Raw genomic sequence first — 21,469 nt, 5'->3', positions numbered from 1 at the left:
ACTGAGACTCCCACCCCAACCCCCAGTCACTGAGACTCCCACCCCAACCCCCAGTCACTGAGACTCCCCCCAACCCCCACTAACTGATACTCCCACCCCAACCCCCACTTACTGAGACTCCCACTCCAACCCCCACTAACTGAGACTCCCACCCCAATTCTAGTCACTGAGACTCCCACCCCAAACCCCCGTCACTGAGACACCCACCCCAACCCCCACTAACTGAGACTCCCACCCCAACCCCCACTAACTGAGACTCCCACCCCAACCCCCACTCACTGAGACTCCTACCCCAACCTCCACTCACTGAGACTGCTACCCCAACCCCCACTAACTGAGACTCCCACCCCAACCCCCACTAACTGAGACTTACACCCCAACCCCCACTAACTGAGTCACCCACCCCAACCCCCACTAACTGAGACTCCCACCCCAATCCCCACTAACTGAGACTCCCACCCCAACCCCCACTAACTGAAACTCCCACCCCAACCCCCACTCACTGAGACTCACACCCCAATTCCAGTCACTGAGACTCCCACCCCAACCCCCACTCACTGAGACTCCCACCCCAACCTCCTGTCACTGAGACTCCCACCCCAACCCCCACTAACTGAGACTCCCACCCCAACCCCCACTAACTGAGACTCCCACCCTAACTCCAGTCACTGAGACTCCCACCCCAACCCCCACTCACTGAGACTCCCACCCCAACCCCCACTCACTGAGACTCCTACCCCAACCTCCACTCACTGAGACTCCTACCCCAACCCCCACTAACTGATACTCCCACCCCAACCCCCACTAACTGAGACTCCCACCCCAACCCCCACTAACTGAGACTCCCACCCCAACCCCCACTTACTGAGACTCCCACCCCAACCCCCACTAACTGAGACTCCCACCCCAACCCCCACTCACTGAGACTCACACCCCAATTCCAGTCACTGAGACTCCCACCCCAACCCCCACTAACTGAGACTCCCACCCCAACCCCCACTAACTGAGACTCCCACCCCAACCCCCACTAACTGAGACTCCCACCCCAACCCCCACTCACTGAGACTCACACCCCAATTCCAGTCACTGAGACTCCCACCCCAACCCCCACTAACTGAGAGTCCCACCCCAACCCCCACTCACTGAGATTCACACCCCAATTCCAGTCACTGAGACTCCCACCCCAACCCCCACTAACTGAGACTCCCACCCTAACTCCAGTCACTGAGACTCCCACCCCAACCCCCACTCACTGAGACTCCCACCCCAACCCCCACTCACTGAGACTCCTACCCCAACCTCCACTCACTGAGACTCCTACCCCAACCCCCACTAACTGAGACTCCCACCCCAACCCCCACTAACTGAGACTCCCACCCCAACCCCCACTCACTGAGACTCACACCCCAATTCCAGTCACTGAGACTCCCACCCCAACCCCCACTCACTGAGACTCCCACCCCAACCTCCCATCACTGAGACTCCCACCCCAACCCCCACTAACTGAGACTCCCACCCCAACCCCCACTAACTGAGACTCCCACCCCAACCCCCACTCACTGAGACTCACACCCCAATTCCAGTCACTGAGACTCCCACCCCAACCCCCACTAACTGAGACTCCCACCCCAACCCCCACTAACTGAGACTCCCACCCCAACCCCCACTAACTGAGACTCCCACCCCAACCCCCACTCACTGAGACTCACACCCCAACCCTCAGTCACTGAGACTCACACCCCAATTCTAGTCACTGAGACTCCCACCCCAACCCCCACTCACTGAGACTCCCACCCCAACCCCCACTCACTGAGACTCCCACCCCAACCCCCCGTCACTGAGACTCCCACCCCAACCCCCACTCACTGAGACTCCCACCCCAAACCCCCGTCACTGAGACACCCACCCCAACCCCCACTAACTGAGACTCCCACCCTAACTCCAGTCACTGAGACTCCCAACCCCCACTCACTGAGACTCCCACCCCAACCCCCACTAACTGAGACTCACACCCCAACCCCCAGTCACAGACTCCCAACCCCCACTCACTGAGACTCCCACCCCAGTTTATAGTGACATCCACCCTCTCAACTGACACTCCTTCAGTGACACTCACTCCCCCATCAGTGACCTCCCTCTCTCACACCCCCACCTCTCCCCCTCCCTCTCTTACACCCCCACCTCTCCCACTCCCTCTCTTACACCCCCACCTCTTCCCCCACCCTCTCTTACACCCCCACCTCTCCCCCTCCCTCTCTTACACCCCCACCTCTCCCCCTCCCTCTTACACCCCCACCTCTCCCCCTCCCTCTCTTATACCCACACCTCTCCCCCTCCCTCTCTTACACCCTGCCTCTCCCCCTCCCTCTCTTACACACCCGCCTCTCCCCCTCCCTCTCTTACACCCCCAGCTCTCCCCCTCCCTCTCTTACACACCCACCTCTTCCCCCACCCTCTCTTACACCCCCACCTCTCCCCTCCCTCTCTTACACCCCCACCTCTCCCCCTCCCTCTTACACCCCCACCTCTCCCCCTCCCTCTCTTATACCCCCACCTCTCCCCCTCCCTCTCTTACACCCCCACCTCTCCGCCTCCCACTCTTACACCCCCACCTCTCTCCCTCCCTCTCTTACACCCCACCTCTCCCCCCTCCCTCTCTTACACCCCCACCTCTCCCCCTCCCTCTCTTACCCCCACCTCTCCCCCTCCCTCTTACACCCCCACTCCTCAATCCCCTTCCTCTCATATACCCCACCTCTCTCCCGCCCTCTCTTACACCCCCACCTCTCCCCCTCTCTTACATCCCGTCTCCCCCGCCCTCTCTTACACCCCCACTCCTCAATCCCCTTCCTCTCATATACCCCACCTCTCTCCCGCCCTCTCTTACACCCCCACCTCTCCCCCTCTCTTACATCCAAAGTCTACCCCTCCCTCTCTTACACCCCCACCTCTCCCCCCTCCCTCTCTTACACCCCCGCCTCTCCCCCACCCTCTCTTACATCCCCACCTCTCCCCCTCCCTCTCGTACACCCCCACCTCTTCCCCTCCCTCTCTTACACCCCCACCCTCTCTTACACCCCCATCTCTCCCCCTCCCTCTCTTACACCCTGCCTCTCCCCCTCCCTCTCTTACACCCCCACCTCTCCCCCACCCTCTCTTACACCCCCACCTCTCCCCCTCCCTCTCTTACACCCCCACCTCTCCCCCACCTTCTCTTACACCCCCATCTCTCCCCCACCCTCTCTTACACCCTGCCTCTCCCTCTCTTACATCCCCACCTCTCCCCCACCCTCTCTTACACCCCCACCTCTCCCCTTCCCTCTTTTACACCCCCACCTCTCCCCCTTCCTCTCTTACACCCCCACCTCTCCTCTCCCACTCTTACACCCCAACCCTCCCCCTTCCTCTTTTACACCCCAACCTCTCCCCCTCCATCTCTTACACCCCCAACTCTCCCCTCACTCCCTTACACCTACACCTCTTTCCCTCCCTCTCTTACACCCCCACCTCTTTCCCTCCCTCTCTTACACCCCCACCTCTCCCCTTCCCTCTCTTACACTCCCACCTCTCCCCCTCCCTCTTATACCCCCACCTCTCCCCCTCCGTCTCTTACACCCCCACCTCTCCCCCTCCCTCTCTTACACCCCACCTCTCCCCCTCACTTTCTTATACCCCCACCTCTCACCCACCCTCTCTTACACCCCCACCTCTCCCCCACCCTCTCTTACACCCCCACCTCTCCCCCTTCCTCTCTTACACCCCCACCTCTCCCCCACCCTCTTACATCCCCACCTATCCCCCTCTCTCACCCCCCCCCCTCACCCTCACTCTCTTGCACACCCACCTGTCCCCCACCCTATCTTACATCACCACCTCTCCCCCTCTCTCACACCCCCACCTCTCCCCCTCTCTCACACCCCCCACATCTCCCCCTCCCTCTCTTACACCCCCACCTCTCCCCCTCCCTCTCTTACACCCTCACCTCTCCCCCACCCTCTCTTACATCCCCACCTCTCCCCCACCCAATCTTACATCCCCACCTCTCCCCCTCTCTCACACCCCCTCTCCCCCTCACTCTTTTACACCCCCACCTCTCCCCCTCCCTCTTATACCCCCATCTGCCCCTTCTTCTCTTACAACCCCAAATGTCCCCCTCCCTTTCTTACACCCCCACCTCTCCCCCTCCCTCTCGTACACCCCCACCCCTACGGCCTACGTTCTCCCCCTGAGGAATGTCCGGAAGGCCAGCAGCGCAGCGGGGCGCGGTGACCAATCACAGTTCTCCATGCAAAGCAGAAGCCAATCAGCGACCTTCCTGGGACAGGATAAAAAAAACAGGAGTAAAAAAATATCCCCAATAAAAAATAGCCCCCCGACGCACACCCCTGGGGCCCCATAGTATGCAGGCAAAGTTTCAGGTGTCTAGGTGTCATGGAGCTGTGGCTCTGACAGACAGACAGACAGACAGACAGACAGACAGACTGACTGACTGACTCATATTATTATAGATAAATATAAACACCAGGTGCACTCACAAACATTTGTATAAATCGAGCATATCTGATCAATTGGGGTCTCTCAGGGATTCGGACGATCACTGTCCATCTTCACTCGCTCGCATCATGTCTAAGCCCCGCCTAGTTATGACATCACCAACGCGTCCTTTCCAAAACCGGCAGTCTCCAACTCCAACTAAACAATAACTCCACCCTACGCGTTCCGCAGCACTATTGGCCGATTCCTCAGAGGACCCCGAAAGAAAAGTCACTTCTGTGACTGTATAGTATAGTACAGCGGTGCGCAAACTGGGGGGCACGGCACTTTTTCTGGGGGGGGGGGGGCGCGGCAGTTATAGAGGTCCCGCGCTCTCCCCCCAGGCATTTAAATTAAATGCTGGTGGACCGCGCAAGACCTCCATAATCCACTTACCTTCCCGCGATGCGTCGTCCGGGTAACCGGACGCTGCAGGGTCACGTTACCATGGCAACGTGACGTCACATGACCCCGCGCGTTATTTGATGCCAGGGTCGAGCAGTGGGGGGGGGGAGGGGCGCGAGGCGCTGAGGAGAGCAGGCAGGGGGGCGCACGGGTAAAAGTTTGCGCCCCCCTTGTGTAGTATAATGTGAGTATTGTTTATTCAGTTGGCACAATTGGCCAGAACATAACGTACACCATTGTGTCTTTTCTCTGGTTTTCTTCCTACATATGAGAATTAGCATCGGGCCTTTAAGAAGTCTCTTTTTTGCAGCAGTTATCTGCCTGGTCCTTGGGTAGCAGAACTGAGATTGGAAGTCTCACAGCAGTTACATATTTACGGGGTTAAATTTGGAGAGTTTGAGTGAATGAGGTTGCATTTTTTGCCGGCTAGGTGGGATTGTCCCTTTTTAACAGCGCTCTGTGTCTCCCGCAGGCCGCCTCCTGGTGCACTGCGTGGTGGAGATCAGCAGGTCTGCCACGCTGGTCCTCGCCTATCTCATGATCCACCAGCACCTATCCCTGACCCAGGCCGTTCGCAGGGTGCAGGAGAAGCGCTGGGTCTCTCCCAACGCGGGCTTCCTGCGACAGCTACTGAGACTGGAGGAGCAGCTGCGCCAGGCCAGGGGGCAACAGGGGCAGAGCACGGGGCGGGGGGCTACGGAGCAGAGTCCGGCAGCTGGAGAGGATATTACTCTGCAGTGAGCTTACCGAGACCCCGGCACTGGAAGGGTTACAGCAGCAATCCCACCTCCTCACAATATAATATCTTAAACGTAACCCAACCAGGGGGTCTCATAAAAGGGGTACTTTGGGGGAGAAATACATTTGTTACTGACAGTGGAATTGGGGGAGGGGTGGGGAGGGGGCCTCCTACTTTATTATTTCCACTACATTTGTTATTTACAAACTTACAACTTCCCATCGTTTTGAATAAAATAATGAATTTTGTAAACCCATTCTTACCCTTCCTATTTTTACAGAAATATTGTTTCAATCTTTGTAAATAAAACTCAAATGACCGTGCTACTCTGTTTAAGAAATAAACGTATTTTTGTTTACGCTGAGACAGTACCGCTCCTTTTTTTGAAGCCAGTTGGACTTTGGCTGTTTCTGCTGGAAGCACCGCGTCACGCAATGCGCAGGATCCCGTGGGACGGCAGGGCGCTAAGCAAAGGCCCGAACTTTGGACCTGGGGTTTTTAATCCAGCTTGAAGTGTAATATCTGTCTGTATTGGATGTTAACCCACCCTTATCCTCACTGCGCTATTTCTCGCTGCTTTTGTTTTTCTTCTGGTTCTGAAACGAGCTTCTTTCCTCTGTTCCAGCATTTACGGGATGTTAAAATGGGGCCCAGGAATAATGGCCGGGCGTTCCCCATTCTCTTATAAGGCCCATCACTCTTGGGCCACCAGATTCCCTTAAAAATCTGTGACATCCGGAGTTTCCAAACCTCGGAGCAAACACACGTCCGACATCTTTTTAACTGTTGGTTCTGCTCTTCTGTTCTGCGTCTCTGTCCGGTATCCCAGGATGTATCTGAAAACGCTGTTTATGCCTCAATGTATCCATCGTAATCATTTCATAAATAGCAAAGTGCGCAGAAAATGTTACACTTGTTCCAAATCATTATTTATTGTCTCCATCTATTATTCTTCCCCAGGGAACCTGTCATTGAGTTCTTAGGCTGGGGTCCTGGCACCTTCGCCCGCGCGGAGGCTGGTCAGTGAGCGGGCGCTAACCTGGCCATGGTGGACGGGCCAAGGGGGGCGTGCCTGGGGGCGTCATTGGGCGAACTGCTAACGTGATCGCCTGTCGCGCCAAGAAATCAGTCAGAACTAATTTCTCACGTGACGCGCGCCCCCTCCCGCGTGCACGCGCCCTCACGCCGCATGGACGCGAACACTGCCTTAAGGCAGTCTGTTTGCTCAGCGTCCGCACGGTCTGCGGTACCATGGCCCCAGCCTTATTAAACCTGTTTCTTTATTTATTGCAGAATTCCTTTGGAAGGGTTAGGAAATGTGTGTAGAATGAATGCAGATCTCACACACGCCACAGCGGCAGCGAAGAGAATAACAAAAACGGGCGCAACATGTCATCTTAATGAAATGAGGTCTTTATATGGCCTCTGGGATCGGGACGCCATGTTGGATCAGTGATGTCACTGCGGACAAACCCAGCATCACAGAGATTCCTCAGCAACGCCTCCATGTTTCACACGAGCATGCCCCTGGCATGCTGGGGACAATCGTTCTGTGTCTGAGCCTGTCCCCACCCCCTCCAGTGAGCTCAGCTGTAGGTGGTGACAGTCTCTCAGCTGTTACGTGACATCAAGTGTCACCGCCGGGAGGGACCCTGGTGGAAGCTGCGTAGCTGCCTGTAACCTCCTGTCGCCCCGGCCGCCTGCGCTTACTGAGGGTCCCAGAATGAGGAGGCTGTGTGGTGACCCCCCTCCTGTGTGGGAGCTAGAGGCGCTGCTTAATGCCTGTACCCCAGCTTCACACCACGTGGACCAAGTGTTCCCCAATCTCTACCTGGGGGATGTGTAAGTCTCTGGGGGCACTGGCTGCCTTTTGGTATAATGGTTAAAGGTGCAGGTGAAGGGACTTATTGAAGGTCATACAGACCTCGTTCTGGCTTCCAGACCCAGAGAGCCCACGTCAAAGGCCAGCGATCCTCACGGGGTTAATTATCCACAAAGAGACGAGGTCAAGCAGAAGGCCGATCCCCTCGTGTAATGATGAGCTCCGGACCAAGTATTGATCACGCTGAGTATTGTCAATCTTGTATTCTGTAGTGGGCTGAATATCAATCGATAGCAGATCCAATACCGATTAATTTTCAGTATTAACCCCTTGAGTGCTGCAGGACGTAACAGTTATTGACCTAAAAGTCACGCTGGGGGCTGCGCAATGTAAAAGTTTCGTAACAGGAGAGCGGGACGCTTTAGCAGCGTCCAAACTATTTAAACGTTACAGAGGGATACTTCCTTTCTAACGTATAGGGGGACATCAGTCAGATTAGATATGGGGTCAGGGATTCCCTGGTGTCCGTTTTTTCGGGGGGGGGGAGGGTGGCAGTAATATCGGGGCGACTTCTCACACCCTGGGCAGCTTGGAGAGTTCTCCTCATCTGGACTTGGAATATGGGGGGTTGGGGTCCCTCTTAATCTTGCGTGAAGTGTGTCCCTACAAAATCCCACACTTGTTCTGGGGTATAGTGTTTTCCCTCATGGACATTTAATATGGCTGCTACGGTGAATTGAACGAATGGGAAGATCCTACAAAGTTTTATATATTTGCAGACAGGTGAACACCTGTGAAATAAGGGCCTAACTATTCCTAGTTTTACAAAATGTATGCAATAATAAAATATCGCATTTGATGACATGTTTATGCCATGCTGAATTCAGCATACCTTTATTTTTACTGTTTGATGTTTTTGTCTCTGTGCTTTCATACTGCTCAAGCACCTCTGTACAAGTAATGTGTTTACATGTTCTGGGAGCTGTAAGGGCGGAGAACATCATTATATATATATATATATATATATATATATATATATATATATATATATATAATTATATACAGTTCATGTACGTGTGACATCGGATGAAGGATTTATGCAAGTTCATATGCACGTGACTTTATTCAATTTTGCTTTAAAAAAAAGACCTATTTTCAGCATTTGGGCTGAAATTTCTGCACCGTGAGAAAGCAACATGAACCCACAGATATAAAATAAATCCGCAGGTTCTGCTGGTGAAAACGCAGCGTGGGTGATTTGTCCAGGTTTGTATTAAGAACATTCTGGTTATTGTTACTTGAACATCGTTGGCACCAAACACCCCAACATTTGTTCAGTACTCAGGGGTACAAACACCCTCAGCACTCTAGGGGTTAAACGGAGTATTGGATTGAGTAGTGATCAGTATTGGATCGAGTAGTGATCAGTACTTGGTTGCATATTGATCAGTATTGGATTGAGTATTGATCAGTATTGGATTGAGTATTGATCAGTATTGGATTGAGTAGTGATCAGTACTTGGTTGCATATTGATCAGTATTGGATTGAGTATTGATCAGTATTGGATTGAGTAGGGATCAGTACTTGGTTGCATATTGATCAGTATTGGATTGAGTATTGATCAGTATTGGATTGAGTATTGATCAGTATTGGATTGAGTATTGATCAGTATTGGATTGAGTAGTGATCAGTATTGGATTGAGTAGTGATCAGTACTTGGTTGCATATTGATCAGTATCAGTTCCCTTAATTTTCAGCAATGGATTGAAAAAAGTATGGATGAGTATCAAACCTCAGTACTGCCCAGCCTTTATTAGAGTATGGTTACTAAACTTAGTGGCCCCAGATCTGTACCCTTACTCCCTGTGTCTTACCCTGTGGCAGTGTGATTGCCAGTGACAAGGCCAAGCTGCAGAAGATGGGTATCACTCACATCCTGAACGTGGCTCACGCTTCGTGGGAGTGCAGTGAAGATGATATAGTGTACGGGGAGGAGATACAGTACCACGGGATCACCGCAGAAGACTGCCCGGAGTTTAACATCAGTGGGTTCCTGCGTCCAGGGGCTCGGTTTATTCACAAAGCTCTGAATACACCCAATGGTGAGTACGAAACGGAGGCCCGGCCTTCACACACCTCCCTAATGCTCAGCAAAGATTGCGTCGCATTCCCTGCACAGTGTCTGAGTGTAGTTAGTGTTACCCTGCACAGTGTCTGAGTGTAGTTACAGTGTTACCCTGCACAGTGTCTGAGTGTAGTTACAGTGTTACCCTGCACAGTATCTGAGTGTAGTTACAGTGTTACCCTGCACAGTATCTGAGTGTAGTTATTGTTAAAATCAGAGACAGAACATAAAACACAGACAGAGCTCAGTTTTTAGCACATCCAGTGAAACTCATACACGGTACAGTGCCTAAATATATATGTATAAATATCAAGTAAAATGGTCTTTTAGTTTAACATTTTTGGCCAAAATTGTTGTAAGCCCCTGAGCCAACTGCACGGCAGACCACAATTCAGGGGTCCCTAACGCTAATATAACGCTAAAAAATATATATTGCCATGCTCAGTAGCACTCCTCTGTGACACTCATATGCTTATATATATGTTGTGGTTATTTTGGGGGTTCAATAGGAGCTTGTTGGGTGTCCAGTATGTTTTACAATTGTAGTTAGTGTTACCCTGCACAGTATCTGAGTGTAGTTACAGTGTTACCCTGCACAGTATCTGAGTGTAGTTACAGTGTTACCCTGCACATTATCTGAGTGAAGTTACAGTGTTACCCTGCACAGTATCTGAGTTTAGTTACAGTGTTATCCTGCACAGTATCTGAGTGTAGTTACAGTGTTACCCTGCACAGTATCTGAGTGTAGTTACAGTGTTACCCTTCACAGTATCTGAGTGTAGTTACAGTGTTACCCTGCACAGTGTCTGAGTGTAGTTACAGTGTTACCCTGCACAGTATCTTAGTGTAGTTACAGTGTTACCCTGCACAGTATCTGAGTGTAGTTACAGTGTTACACTGCATACTATCTGAGTGTAGTTACAGTGTTACCCTGCACAGTATCTGAGTGTAGTTACAGTGTTACCCTGCACAGTATCTGAGTGTAGTTACAGTGTTACCCGGCAAAGTATTTGAGTGTAGTTAGTGTTACCCTGCACAGTATCTGAGTGTAGTTACAGTGTTACACTGCACAGTATCTGAGTGTAGTTACAGTGTTACCCTGCACAGTGTCTGAGTGTAGTTACAGTGTTACCCTGCACATTATATGAGTGAAGTTACAGTGTTACCCTGCACAGTATCTGAGTGTAGTTACAGTGTTACCCTGCCCAGTGTCTGAGTATAGTTAGTGTTACCCTGCACAGTATATGAGTGTAGTTACAGTGTTACCCTGCACAGTATCTCAGTGTAGTTACAGTGTTACCCTGCACAGTGTCTGAGTGTAGTTACAGTGTTACCCTGCACAGTATCGGAGTGTAGTTAGTGTTACCCTGCACAGTATCTAAGTGTAGTTACAGTGTTACCCTGCTCAGTGTCTGAGTGTAGTTACAGTGTTACCCTGCACACTATTTGAGTGTAGTTACAGTGTTACCCGGCAAAGTATCTGAGTGTAGTTACAGTGTTACCATGCACAGTATCGGAGTGTAGTTAGTGTTACCCTGCACAGTATCTGAGTGTAGTTACAGTGTTACCCTGCACACTATCTGAGTGTAATTACAGTGTTACCCGGCAAAGTATATGAGTGTAGTTAGTGTTACCTTGCACAGTATCTGTGTAGTTACAGTGTTACCCTGCACAGTATCTGAGTGTAGTTACAGTGTTACTCTGCACATTATCTGAGTGTAGTTACAGTGTTACTCTGCACACTATTGGAGTGTACTTAGTGTTACCCTGCACAGTATCTGAGTGTAGTTACAGTGTTACCCTGCACAGTATCTGAGTGTAGTTACAGTGTTAACCTGCACAGTATTTGGGGTGCAGTCACAGCGTTACCCTCCACAGTATTTGGGTTTGCAGTCACAGTGTTACCCTGCGCAGTATTTGGGGTGCAGTCACAGCGTTACCCTCCACAGTATTTGGGTTTGCAGTCACAGTGTTACCCTGCGCAGTATTTGGGGTGCAGTCACAGTGTTACCCTGCGCAGTATTTGGGGTGCCATCACAGCGTTACCCTGCGCAGTATTTGGGGTTGCAGTCACAGCTTTACCCTGTGCAGTATTTGGGGTGCCGTCACAGCGTTACCCTGCGCAGTATTTGGGGTGCAATCACAGCGTTACCCTGCGCAGTATTTGGGGTGCAATCACAGCGTTACCCTGTGCAATATCTTCAGTACAATAAGAGTTCTCGCCCTCTCTTTGCAGGGAAGGTTCTTGTTCACTGTGTGATGGGTAAAAGCCGCTCTGCCACCCTGGTCCTCGCTTACCTGATGATTTACCAGCGCTTCTCCCTGCCAGATGCCATCCGCCATGTGACCCAGCACCGCGGAATCGCTCCCAACCGCGGCTTCCTGCAGCAGCTGCAGCAGCTGGAGACTGAGCTGAAACAGGGATCGTGGCGGTGCGGGATCCTCTGACCACAAGGGACAAGCAGGGCAGAGGGGGAGGGGGGGCAGCTGAGCTGGAGAGATTCAGTACAATAGTTCTTGGGTTACCTATATTCATACATCTCTATACCACTCCGCTGGGATCCTTTGCGGTGCCTCTGCTCTCCTCTTGGGTTCTGCCCAGAGATGTCTTTCTGCCTCACTTGTCTCACATGTTCTGTGTCTGGATCTCTCTTCTATTTAGCGTTTCCCCGTCTCCGCGCAGAACTCAGCTTTACAGAGGGGCATAACAATGCATTAAGCGCATCAATAACTGTCCCGTACCCCACTGTCACCAAACACAAACTCACCTTCTCTGCTGACATCCACAATGCACTCACACTCACTTCTACAGCTGTGTACATTACTCACTAATTGGGTAGTAACAGGGGTGGGCATGTGATACAGCTGGGGGTCCGACGGGTTTCTGTACACACAGGGTAACCCCAGTCTTTGAGTACAGTGTCACAGTCCCACTTTCTTTTGAAAGAGACTTGGTTTAAGGAGGGCTCCCTGACCTTCTGACTTTTGATGGCATAAATCTCTATATATGAAAGGCTAATGATGTCTGCAGCAACTGGAATGCCTCCTCAAGGAGAGAAGCAAGGAGGGGAGGAGACAGAGAGATAGAGAGACAGCAAGGAGGGGAGAAGAGAGAGTAAGGAGGGGACAGGAGACAGAGAGAGAGAGACAGCAAGGAGAAGAGGAAATAGTACGACAGGAGGGGAGGAGAGACAGCAAGGGGGGGGAGGAGACAGAAAGAGACAGCAAGGATGGGAGGAGACAGAGAGATAGCAAGGACAGAAGGAGAGAAAGCAAGGAGGGGAGAAGAGAGAGTAAGGAGGGGACAGGAGACAGAGAGAGAGAGAGACAGCAAGGAGAAGAGGAAATAGGAAGACAGAAGGGGAGGAGAGACAGCAAGGGGGGGGAGAAGACAGAAAGAGACAGCAAGGATGGGAGGAAACAGAGAGATAGCAAGGACAGAAGGAGAGAAACCAAGGAGGGGAGAGGAAACAGAGAAGGAGAGACAGCAAGGAGAGGAGGAGACAGAGGGATGATGAGGAGGAGGGAATGGAGAGCAGTATGCACATGGGGCAGGAGAGAGTGCAAAGAGAGGGGAGGAGAAATAGCAAGGTGAGTAGGAGGAGGAAACAGAGAGACAGCAAGGAGAGGCAACAGATGAGATGAGTAGGAGAGGAGGGAGTGTAGTGTGCACAGAGAGGAACAGACATAGTAAGGCAGGGAGTGCAAAGAGGAGCGGGACATGATGGGGGAGAGAGTAAGGTGGGGACAAGAGACAGCGTGGCGTTACAGGGAGGGGTGACAGCAAAGAGTAATGTTTCATTAATAACCTGAAAGATCTGCTGATCAGCGTATCTTACGCTGGGTATAGCTAGCATTGTATAAATCGCTCTAAATTAAGGCCAAAAAAGCTCTGCTGCACTATTTACCAGGGTTAGAAATCAGACCAAGTACCACTACTTTTTTAAACTATTTTAACCACTGGATTGTAAGCTCTTGAGGGAAGAGGTCCTTTCCAATGTCACCGATTTAGAGAAGAAAAACTCACTGGTGAATGCAGCCACAATTCTTTTTATATGGGGCGTAAAAGCTGGAGGCGAAACGCACATGGGGCTACTGATGTGCCACGTTTCGCTTCTTTCTCTCTCTCACTCTTTGGTGTTTTCTTTAACCATTTGAATTCCCTTATTCATTCCCCGTTTATGCATTTGTAGGGCATCCCATTTTTGGATATTAGCAGGATACATACTAAACACCCCGTCCTCCTTCTCTCGGATATATCTTCTCCCTCCCATTTCTATCCCTTCTCATTCCAGCACTAAGGCTTTATTGGGAGACATATCCTTGATCTATTTTAGTTTGCCTTTTCCTGTTACTTTGAAGGGACAATGAGGGTCACGCCCTCTGGGTGTGGATATGAATATAGGGAAATAATGTATTTCTTCACTCTTACTTTCTATGTATCTGCTTGAGAGGAGTCTGGATATAATGTACATCTTACATTAAAAAAACAATAATCCAGAAGTCCCAGCACTCCGATATAAAAAAGATATCAAAAGTTTATTAAACATGTATCATTTAAAATACATCAAAGTAATCACCGTGCAATCGAATGAGACACCATACCTCCACCTGAACCCTGAAGTAGGACTTCGGACCTCACTCGACCCTTCTCATGGTCCTGGGACAGAAGATCCGAGTGAGGTCCGAGGCGCTGGTCCAGGGCCCGAGAGGTGTTCACTATCTTCTGATTGTAGAGTGATTACCACGAGGTATTTTAAAGGAGCCATTGAAGCAGGGGGTCTCTGGAGCTGACCCCAATAATTTCAGCTCCGGTGACCCCCTGCTTATCGAGATGCTTATTTGCAAAGGGGGTGTCGGTATCTCCTGCAAGTTTCAAGCCCCAACATTACGTGGACCAATAGGAAGTCGCATCGGATGACGTCACAGCTTCCTATTGGCCCACAGGGCCCAGGAGCTTGAAAAGCGGCCATTACGTGAACCCCAGCTAGCGAACCGAAGCAGATAACAACACTCTCTACAGAGGTAAGTATCCAAGGGGGTCCCCGGAGCTTAAATGGATGGGGGTTCAGCTCCGGAGACCCCCTGCTTCATTCCAGAGTTTAAAAAAATATTGAAAAAAGGAGAGAAAACCCCCCCTGCCATATGGCAGAGCTGGGACATGATATACTGAGGTGAGTTACCTGTTCTGCTCTCACCGGCTTACTCCATTTCTTCCATGGCGCGCAGTACGTAGACGACTTGTTCGGGGTACACCTGCGATGTGTGATGGGGAGAAGCGTTCCCACAGCTGCAGCTATAACCATTTCCTGGGCTCGCACTGGGGGATAATAATATTTGTATCTATTTTTCCGACGGCCCTTTATTTTTATATATTTTTTTTTTTAACAAAAAAGATATGAGTTAAAGCTCATTTTAAATTAACAGCGATAATTTACGGGATCGTGTGCTACGAAGGGGACTATTCCTGTTTGGGATTAATCAATTGCACTAATCAATTAAAGGGTGTTAATAGGGGGTGCTGGCAGCAGTGATTGGGGTTTTCCTTCCTGTTCGCAAAATCAGAACCCTAATAATAGATACTATTATGGTTTCGTTTGAAATGTTTCGGCATTAATCCTACATATTCAAATTCTCCGCTGTGGCCGGAAAATTCTGTTGAAATACAGAACTTTCCAAAGCGTAATTTTTTTTTTATCTAGCGCAGGCGCCGCCAACTCCAGTCCTCAAGGGCCACAAACAGGTCAGGTTTTCAGGATATCTCTGCTTCAGCACAAGTCTTCGACTGAGCCACCTGTGCTGAAGCAGGGATATCTTGAAAACCTGACCTGTTGTTGGCCCTTGAGGACTGGAGTTGGCCACTCCTGATTTAGTGCTCACTGTATATACTCGGAATCTACCTATGTTTATGTTTTAGATGCAATAATCAATAAAATCTGACATTTGTAACATATAGAAAAGTGTGTGTTTTAAATACCCTGGAACCGTCTCTCCGCTGGTAATGATATTAACGGGATGGACGGAGGCGTTGTTGAGGATAACAGGATTGCTATTCTCTGTGCCGTGCATTGGGCATAGTATAATATATATATTTAATTGCATGCAATAAACGGCTGATAATCCTTTTCCGCCAGGACGAGTCAGCAATGTGTCGCTGGCAGTGTAACTGTGACACAAGTGTAACATTGGGAAGGTGTTGCACAGCTGATTGCTTTGGTTGTATTGCAACCCTTCAATCAGTGTAACTCAGCAGCTACAATGTATTCTTATATTACTAAGGTAACATTATCTATTGTTACAGTTTGCAGCTCAAACTGCTGGGAATATTGGCAACAAATTATCACAAACAGGAAAGTGTTGCAAAAATCTTGCACTGCTGGGGAGAAGGCTAAAACCTGATATAGAAATCACAGGATGCTCAGTATATGAAAACTCATTAAATTGGAAAATGAAAAAAAATCTATAAAAAACCCACATGTACGATATTAAATGTTACTGGATCAAGACTGTGCTGATCTCTCCAGCACTCAGGAGGTTAATGCATCAGAGATTGCCTGCCTTGACATGACATCATAGAGACACAATGACATCACAATCATAGCTGGAGGTGCAGGTTTAAGTCCCTAACTCCCACATACACATTCACACACACACTCCTACACTCACTACATACATATACCCTCCCACCCACCCACCCACCCCCCCACACACACACACACACACACACACACACACACACACACACACACACACACACACACACACACACACACACACACACACACACACACACACACTCCCACATACACACTCCTACTCACTAATACATACATACACACTCATACTCACACTTACACACACACACACACACACATACACACACACACTCCTACATTCACTAATACATACACACACACACACTCACACTTACACTCACACCCACACACACACACATTTTGGATGCTGATCGTTGCTCCGTAAGTAAACTTTATAAATTTTCAGGCACAAATGCCCCTTAGTTGGGGGTGGGGGTAATACATTAAGGGTATGGGGGCAATGGGAATGCAGGTCAGGTGCTGAAGCGGGTGGGGAGAGGCAGTGAAGGGAAAGGCTGTCTTCCTTCACTAAAAGTGTGGTGAAGCCATGGAACAGCCTCCCAGCGGAGGAGTTGGAGGCTATTAAGGAACCCAAAACTCCAGTTAATAAACCCGCAAGTGCTTCCTGGCCCGTAGTTCCTGATTCCGACTGAAAACCTGCTTTTTATAACCCACCAGGATGTGGAGGGGGAGAATTACAGAGCGCTGCTCTTCACACTCTGGGGGTTATTCAATAAACTGCAATAGTGCCGATTGGGGAATTCATTTACTGAAATTTAATTGCAGCGCCATCGCACTTTAATGAATAACCCCCATTCTGAGAGCGTTAGGGCTGCTATCCGCGTCGTGCCTCCGCTCCACCGAGAGCAGCCTCTTATACACATAGAAGAATATTAAAAGCAAAAATCCTCCCTCTCCCTCCTGAGCCAGGCTACCATGTGTAAAGAATTTCTCAACTGGGTTTCCCTGCATTCCCAAAGGGTTCCCTGCAGTTTTCAGATGATTTATACATTGTACCAAATGTAGAAGAATTTACAATGCATCTGATCTCAGATGCGCTATTAGAGAGGGTTGGGGTTCCTTACAATGCATCTGATCTCAGACGCTATTAGAGGGTTGAGGTTCATTACAATGCATCTGATCTCAGACACGCTATTAGAGAGGGTTGGGGTTCATTACAATGCATCTAATCTCAGACACGCTATTAGAGAGGGTTGGGGATCCTTACAATGCATCAGATCTCAGACGCGCTATTAGAGAGGGTTGGGGATCCTTACAATGCATCTGATCTCAGACGCACTATTAGAGAGGGTTGGGGTTCCTTACAATGTATCTGATCTCAGACGCGCCATTAGAGAGGGTTGGGGTTCCTTACAATGCATCTGATCTCAGACGCACTATTAGAGAGGGTTGGGATTCCTTACAATGCATCTGATCTCAGATGCGCTATTAGAGAGGGTTGGGGTTCCTTACAATGCATCTGATCTCAGACGCGCTATTAGAGAGGGTTGGGGTTCCTTACAATGCATTATTCATTAATCTGCGATAGAGCGGATTATGATCATTTATTTGTAAAGCGCCAACATATTGTGTAGCGAGGTACAAGGGGATCACAGATTTGATTGCATTCAAACTCCTCTTCCCTTGAATGGGATTTTCCCTGTTTTAGTAACCTGATCAGCACTTTCACAGATTAATTAATAACTTTGTGTTATAAATTAATTAATTCTAATATATATTCTGGGAAGTGATGTATTACAATCTCCAAAAATCTCTTAGTTTAAAAACATCAGCTTTTTATCTGGGGCCAAAAGGTATTCAGCACTCGCATGGGGCCATCTAGTGGCTATTGCTGTGTACTACAGGTACACCTTTACATTGCAGGTATTGGGAGTCAGGATGTCTGCCCTTACACCGACCATCAGCCACACCGTCAGCAGGAGAATTCTGCACAGCCGGGAGAAGGGAGGCTGGAGCCCCAGGTCTGAGGACACGTCTGAGGACACGTCTCAGGACAAGAGCGCCTCATCCGAGCGTCCGTCTGTGAGAAAACTGCAAAAACTGCTGAGGCACCACCAGCAGTTCCCCTACAATCACGTCGACCAAGTCTGGCGCAACTTGTACCTGGGAGACATGTAAGCAGAATAACCCTACGGTGCCAGGACCCTCCCCCCCGCCCCCGCCCCTGCTACTGAAGGGTTAATGAGAAGTGGTAAGGGTTTAGGCATGGGTGGGCGACTCTTGTCCTCAAAGGCCACCGGCAGGTCAGGTTTTCAGGATATCCCTGCTTCAGCAGAGGTGGCTCAATCAGTGGCTCAGCCACCTCTGCTGAAGCAGGGATATCCTAGAAACACAAGCCTGTTGGTAGCCCTTGAGGACTACAATTGCCCAGCTCTGGTTTAGGGGAATACGAGGGTTCTGTTACACTGATAACTCTGGTGCCGTTTTCTTCACGCGTTTCGCCGTTGGGAAACCTTGGTACAATTCTGCTGAAAACCGTATTTTTTTATTTTGCACCCGATCTGCAGCTGGGAGATTTAGCGAAATAACTTAATATGTGTTTGCTGACACCCCCTGTGCACATCAGTGCAACGTATCCAAGTATTCCAGCGGCAACAACGCGGCAAAACCCGGCAAAACGGGCTCCCTGCGATGGAACGCCTTCATTTTGTTAAATATCCAGAGATGTCTTTTTTAGCATCAGTTTGAGCCCAGCTTGCAGTTCGGAGATTTCGCTGAATAGGCCCTTTGTACAGAAATACAAGTCCGAGCACACAAACTGCAGCAGGGGGAGGGGGGAGGGGGGCGTGGAACAGCACAGGGATGTCACGTGCACAAATATTGTACTGAAGGTAATATTCCTCCACATGTACAGGACCGCTGCACAGGACACCGCCCTCCTGAAGTACCTCCGCATCACCCATGTGCTGAACGCTGCCGAAAATGACAAGGACAACAAGGTGAACGCAGAGACCTACAAGAATCTGGACATCGCCTATCAGGGTCTGGCGGCTTCCAATGAACCATCCTTTGACATCAGCCCTCTTCTGCAGCAGGGGGCACAGTTTATAAAGCTAGGGGCCACCTGCCACGGTAGGTACCAGCCGAGAGGTAGGTAGTACCAGACATTCACTTACTGTACCATCCCTGGTTTCAAGACATTTGAAACATACATGTGCTGTATGTATATCTGTATATATAGAGCCCTATTCTGGTACACAGCGGATTACAGCAGTAATACGCGTAATACAGCATATTATAACACAATGGGTATCAGCCCGAAGAGCTAACCATCTAAGTCAGGGGTGGCCGACGCCAGTACTCAAGGGCTACCAACAGGTCAGGTTTTCAGGATATCCCTGCTTCAGCACAGGTGGCTCAAGCAGTGGCTCAGTCTTTGACCGCACCACCTGTGCTGAATTAGGTAATAGTCATTCATTAAATATAGGAGACGGGTAAAGGGAGGGCTCGCCGAACGGGAGAAAAGTAATCTATAGATCATTTCCACTTAGGCGCAGGGGGCTGAACCTAATCCCATGAGAGTAAAGGCGGGCTAAAAGGTAGCACCGTGTAGTGAATCTGGTCCGTACTCGGATAATTGGGCAGAACGGGTACTGGATAATGAAAATGACCACGAAGCCCTCACAGGCGGTGACGGGGGAACCGGTCCAAATACGTTTCACGGATTTTTACGAATTTGCCATTCAAAATGCTCTTTGCGGTGTCAAATCGCGGACGGATTGTCACCGTTTCCATCCGCGCGGATTAACCCAAAGCCGCCATTGGATACGGGCGGATTTAAACAATCCACCCGCGGGTTAAAATCCGGCAGCGATTGCGGAATCCGCGGACGGATTGTCTGTGCAAGGCGAATCGCCATTTTTGAGACTGATCCGTTGTAGTCCGCGGCGGATCCAAAGCAGCGAGAACGATTCGCCCGTCCCCTACGCACACGAAAAATAATCAGCGTCGTTTGTTATTACCAAAAAAGGAAAAAACAGACAATACCTAAATCTTAGCTGCGTATATATATATATATATATATATATATATATATATATATATATATACGTTCCCAACCTCGTGTAAATATTGACCCCCATATAGGACACCATACATTATAGCAAATGTATTATATATGGTATCCTGTATAAGGCGCTTTTATCAGGACCTTTTCCTTGTCCTTTGTTGAATGTGAAATACCCCTCATCACTCTGTAATTGCCCCATCTACTCCATAATGGTAAATACCCCCCTTCACTCTGTATTTGCCCCATCTATTCCATAATGGTAAATACCCCCCCTTCATTCTGTATTTGCCCCATCAGGTAATGGTAATTACCCCTCATCACTCTGTATTTGCCCCATCAGGTAATGGTATATACCCCTCATCACTCTGTATTTGCCCCATCAGGTAATGGTAATTACCCCTCATCACTCTGTATTTGCCCCATCAGGTAATGGTAATTACCCCTCATCACTCTGTATTTGCCCCATCAGGTAATGGTAATTACCCCTCATCACTCTGTATTTGCCCCATCAGGTAATGGTAATTACCCCTCATCACTCTGTATTTGCCCCATCAGGTAATGGTAATTACCCCTCATCACTCTGTATTTGCCCCATCAGGTAATGGTAATTACCCCTCATCACTCTGTATTTGCCCCATCAGGTAATGGTAATTACCCCTCATCACTCTGTATTTGCCCCTCCCCTGCAGGTAAAGTCCTGGTCTTCTCCTGTAATGGAATGAACCGCGCTGCCACCATTGTCCTGGCGTACCTCATGCTCCACCAGAGGCTGCCCCTGGAAGACGCCATCAAATCTGTCATCAGCCAGCGGGGCATCAAGCCCAACAGCGGCTTCCTGGGCCAGCTCCACGACCTGGACAAGCAGCTGCTGAAGCAGAGAACCCCGCCGAAAGACTAAGTGCTTCTCTCCCTGCGCCTATCCCAGGGTCCGACTAATAAACTTCAGCATCCAAGCCCGCGGTGCTGCCTGCGTGATGTCTTACTAAAGCAAAGCAAGGGAGGGGGGGGCGGCGCTGATTATTACCGTCTCCCGGCTGCAAAACTGGGGGACGGGGCGATGCAAAGAAGAGCACCAGATTTACCAAAGAAAAGGTTTATCCCACTTAAAGAAATCGGAGTTTTCCTCTGATAAATCTGGTGCTGTTTTTGCGCTGGTTCTGTCGCAGTTTTGCTGCCCCAGAGACTCTGGTAAATAACCCTCTTTGTCTATCTACCTGT

General features: G+C 49.8%; 3 protein-coding genes across 4 annotated transcripts in view; all 3 read left to right on the top strand.

The window, feature by feature from the left end:
* Positions 1-5,818, top strand: part of DUSP13A (dual specificity phosphatase 13A) — a 41,976-nt gene extending 36,158 nt beyond the window's left edge. For both annotated transcript variants that reach the window (XM_075610335.1, XM_075610334.1), the window contains exon 3: positions 5,411-5,818. In XM_075610335.1, coding sequence (XP_075466450.1) covers positions 5,411-5,679 — 269 coding nt within the window. In that variant the 3' untranslated portion in view covers positions 5,680-5,818. The remainder of the gene's footprint in view (positions 1-5,410) is intronic.
* Positions 5,819-5,868: 50 nt separating this feature from the next.
* LOC142501059 (dual specificity protein phosphatase 13A-like) lies at positions 5,869-15,536 on the top strand. Its single transcript, XM_075610337.1, has 3 exons — positions 5,869-7,519; positions 9,385-9,602; positions 11,862-15,536. Exons 1-3 carry the CDS (start codon positions 7,401-7,403, stop codon positions 12,071-12,073), a joined length of 549 nt encoding a protein of 182 aa, XP_075466452.1. The 5' UTR covers positions 5,869-7,400; the 3' UTR covers positions 12,074-15,536.
* Positions 15,537-16,355: 819 nt separating this feature from the next.
* LOC142500859 (dual specificity protein phosphatase 13B-like) lies at positions 16,356-21,207 on the top strand. Its single transcript, XM_075610153.1, has 4 exons — positions 16,356-16,602; positions 18,106-18,356; positions 19,097-19,314; positions 20,941-21,207. The coding sequence occupies exons 2-4, from the start codon at positions 18,121-18,123 to the stop codon at positions 21,147-21,149; spliced, it is 663 nt and encodes a 220-aa protein (XP_075466268.1). The 5' UTR covers positions 16,356-16,602; positions 18,106-18,120; the 3' UTR covers positions 21,150-21,207.
* Positions 21,208-21,469: the final 262 nt, after the last annotated feature.

Source organism: Ascaphus truei, chromosome 8 (assembly GCF_040206685.1).
Source record: "Ascaphus truei isolate aAscTru1 chromosome 8, aAscTru1.hap1, whole genome shotgun sequence".
Taxonomy (NCBI): Eukaryota; Metazoa; Chordata; class Amphibia; order Anura; family Ascaphidae; genus Ascaphus; species Ascaphus truei.
Note: the sequence above shows the minus strand (reverse complement) of the source record. Positions and strands in the feature narration are given on the sequence as shown.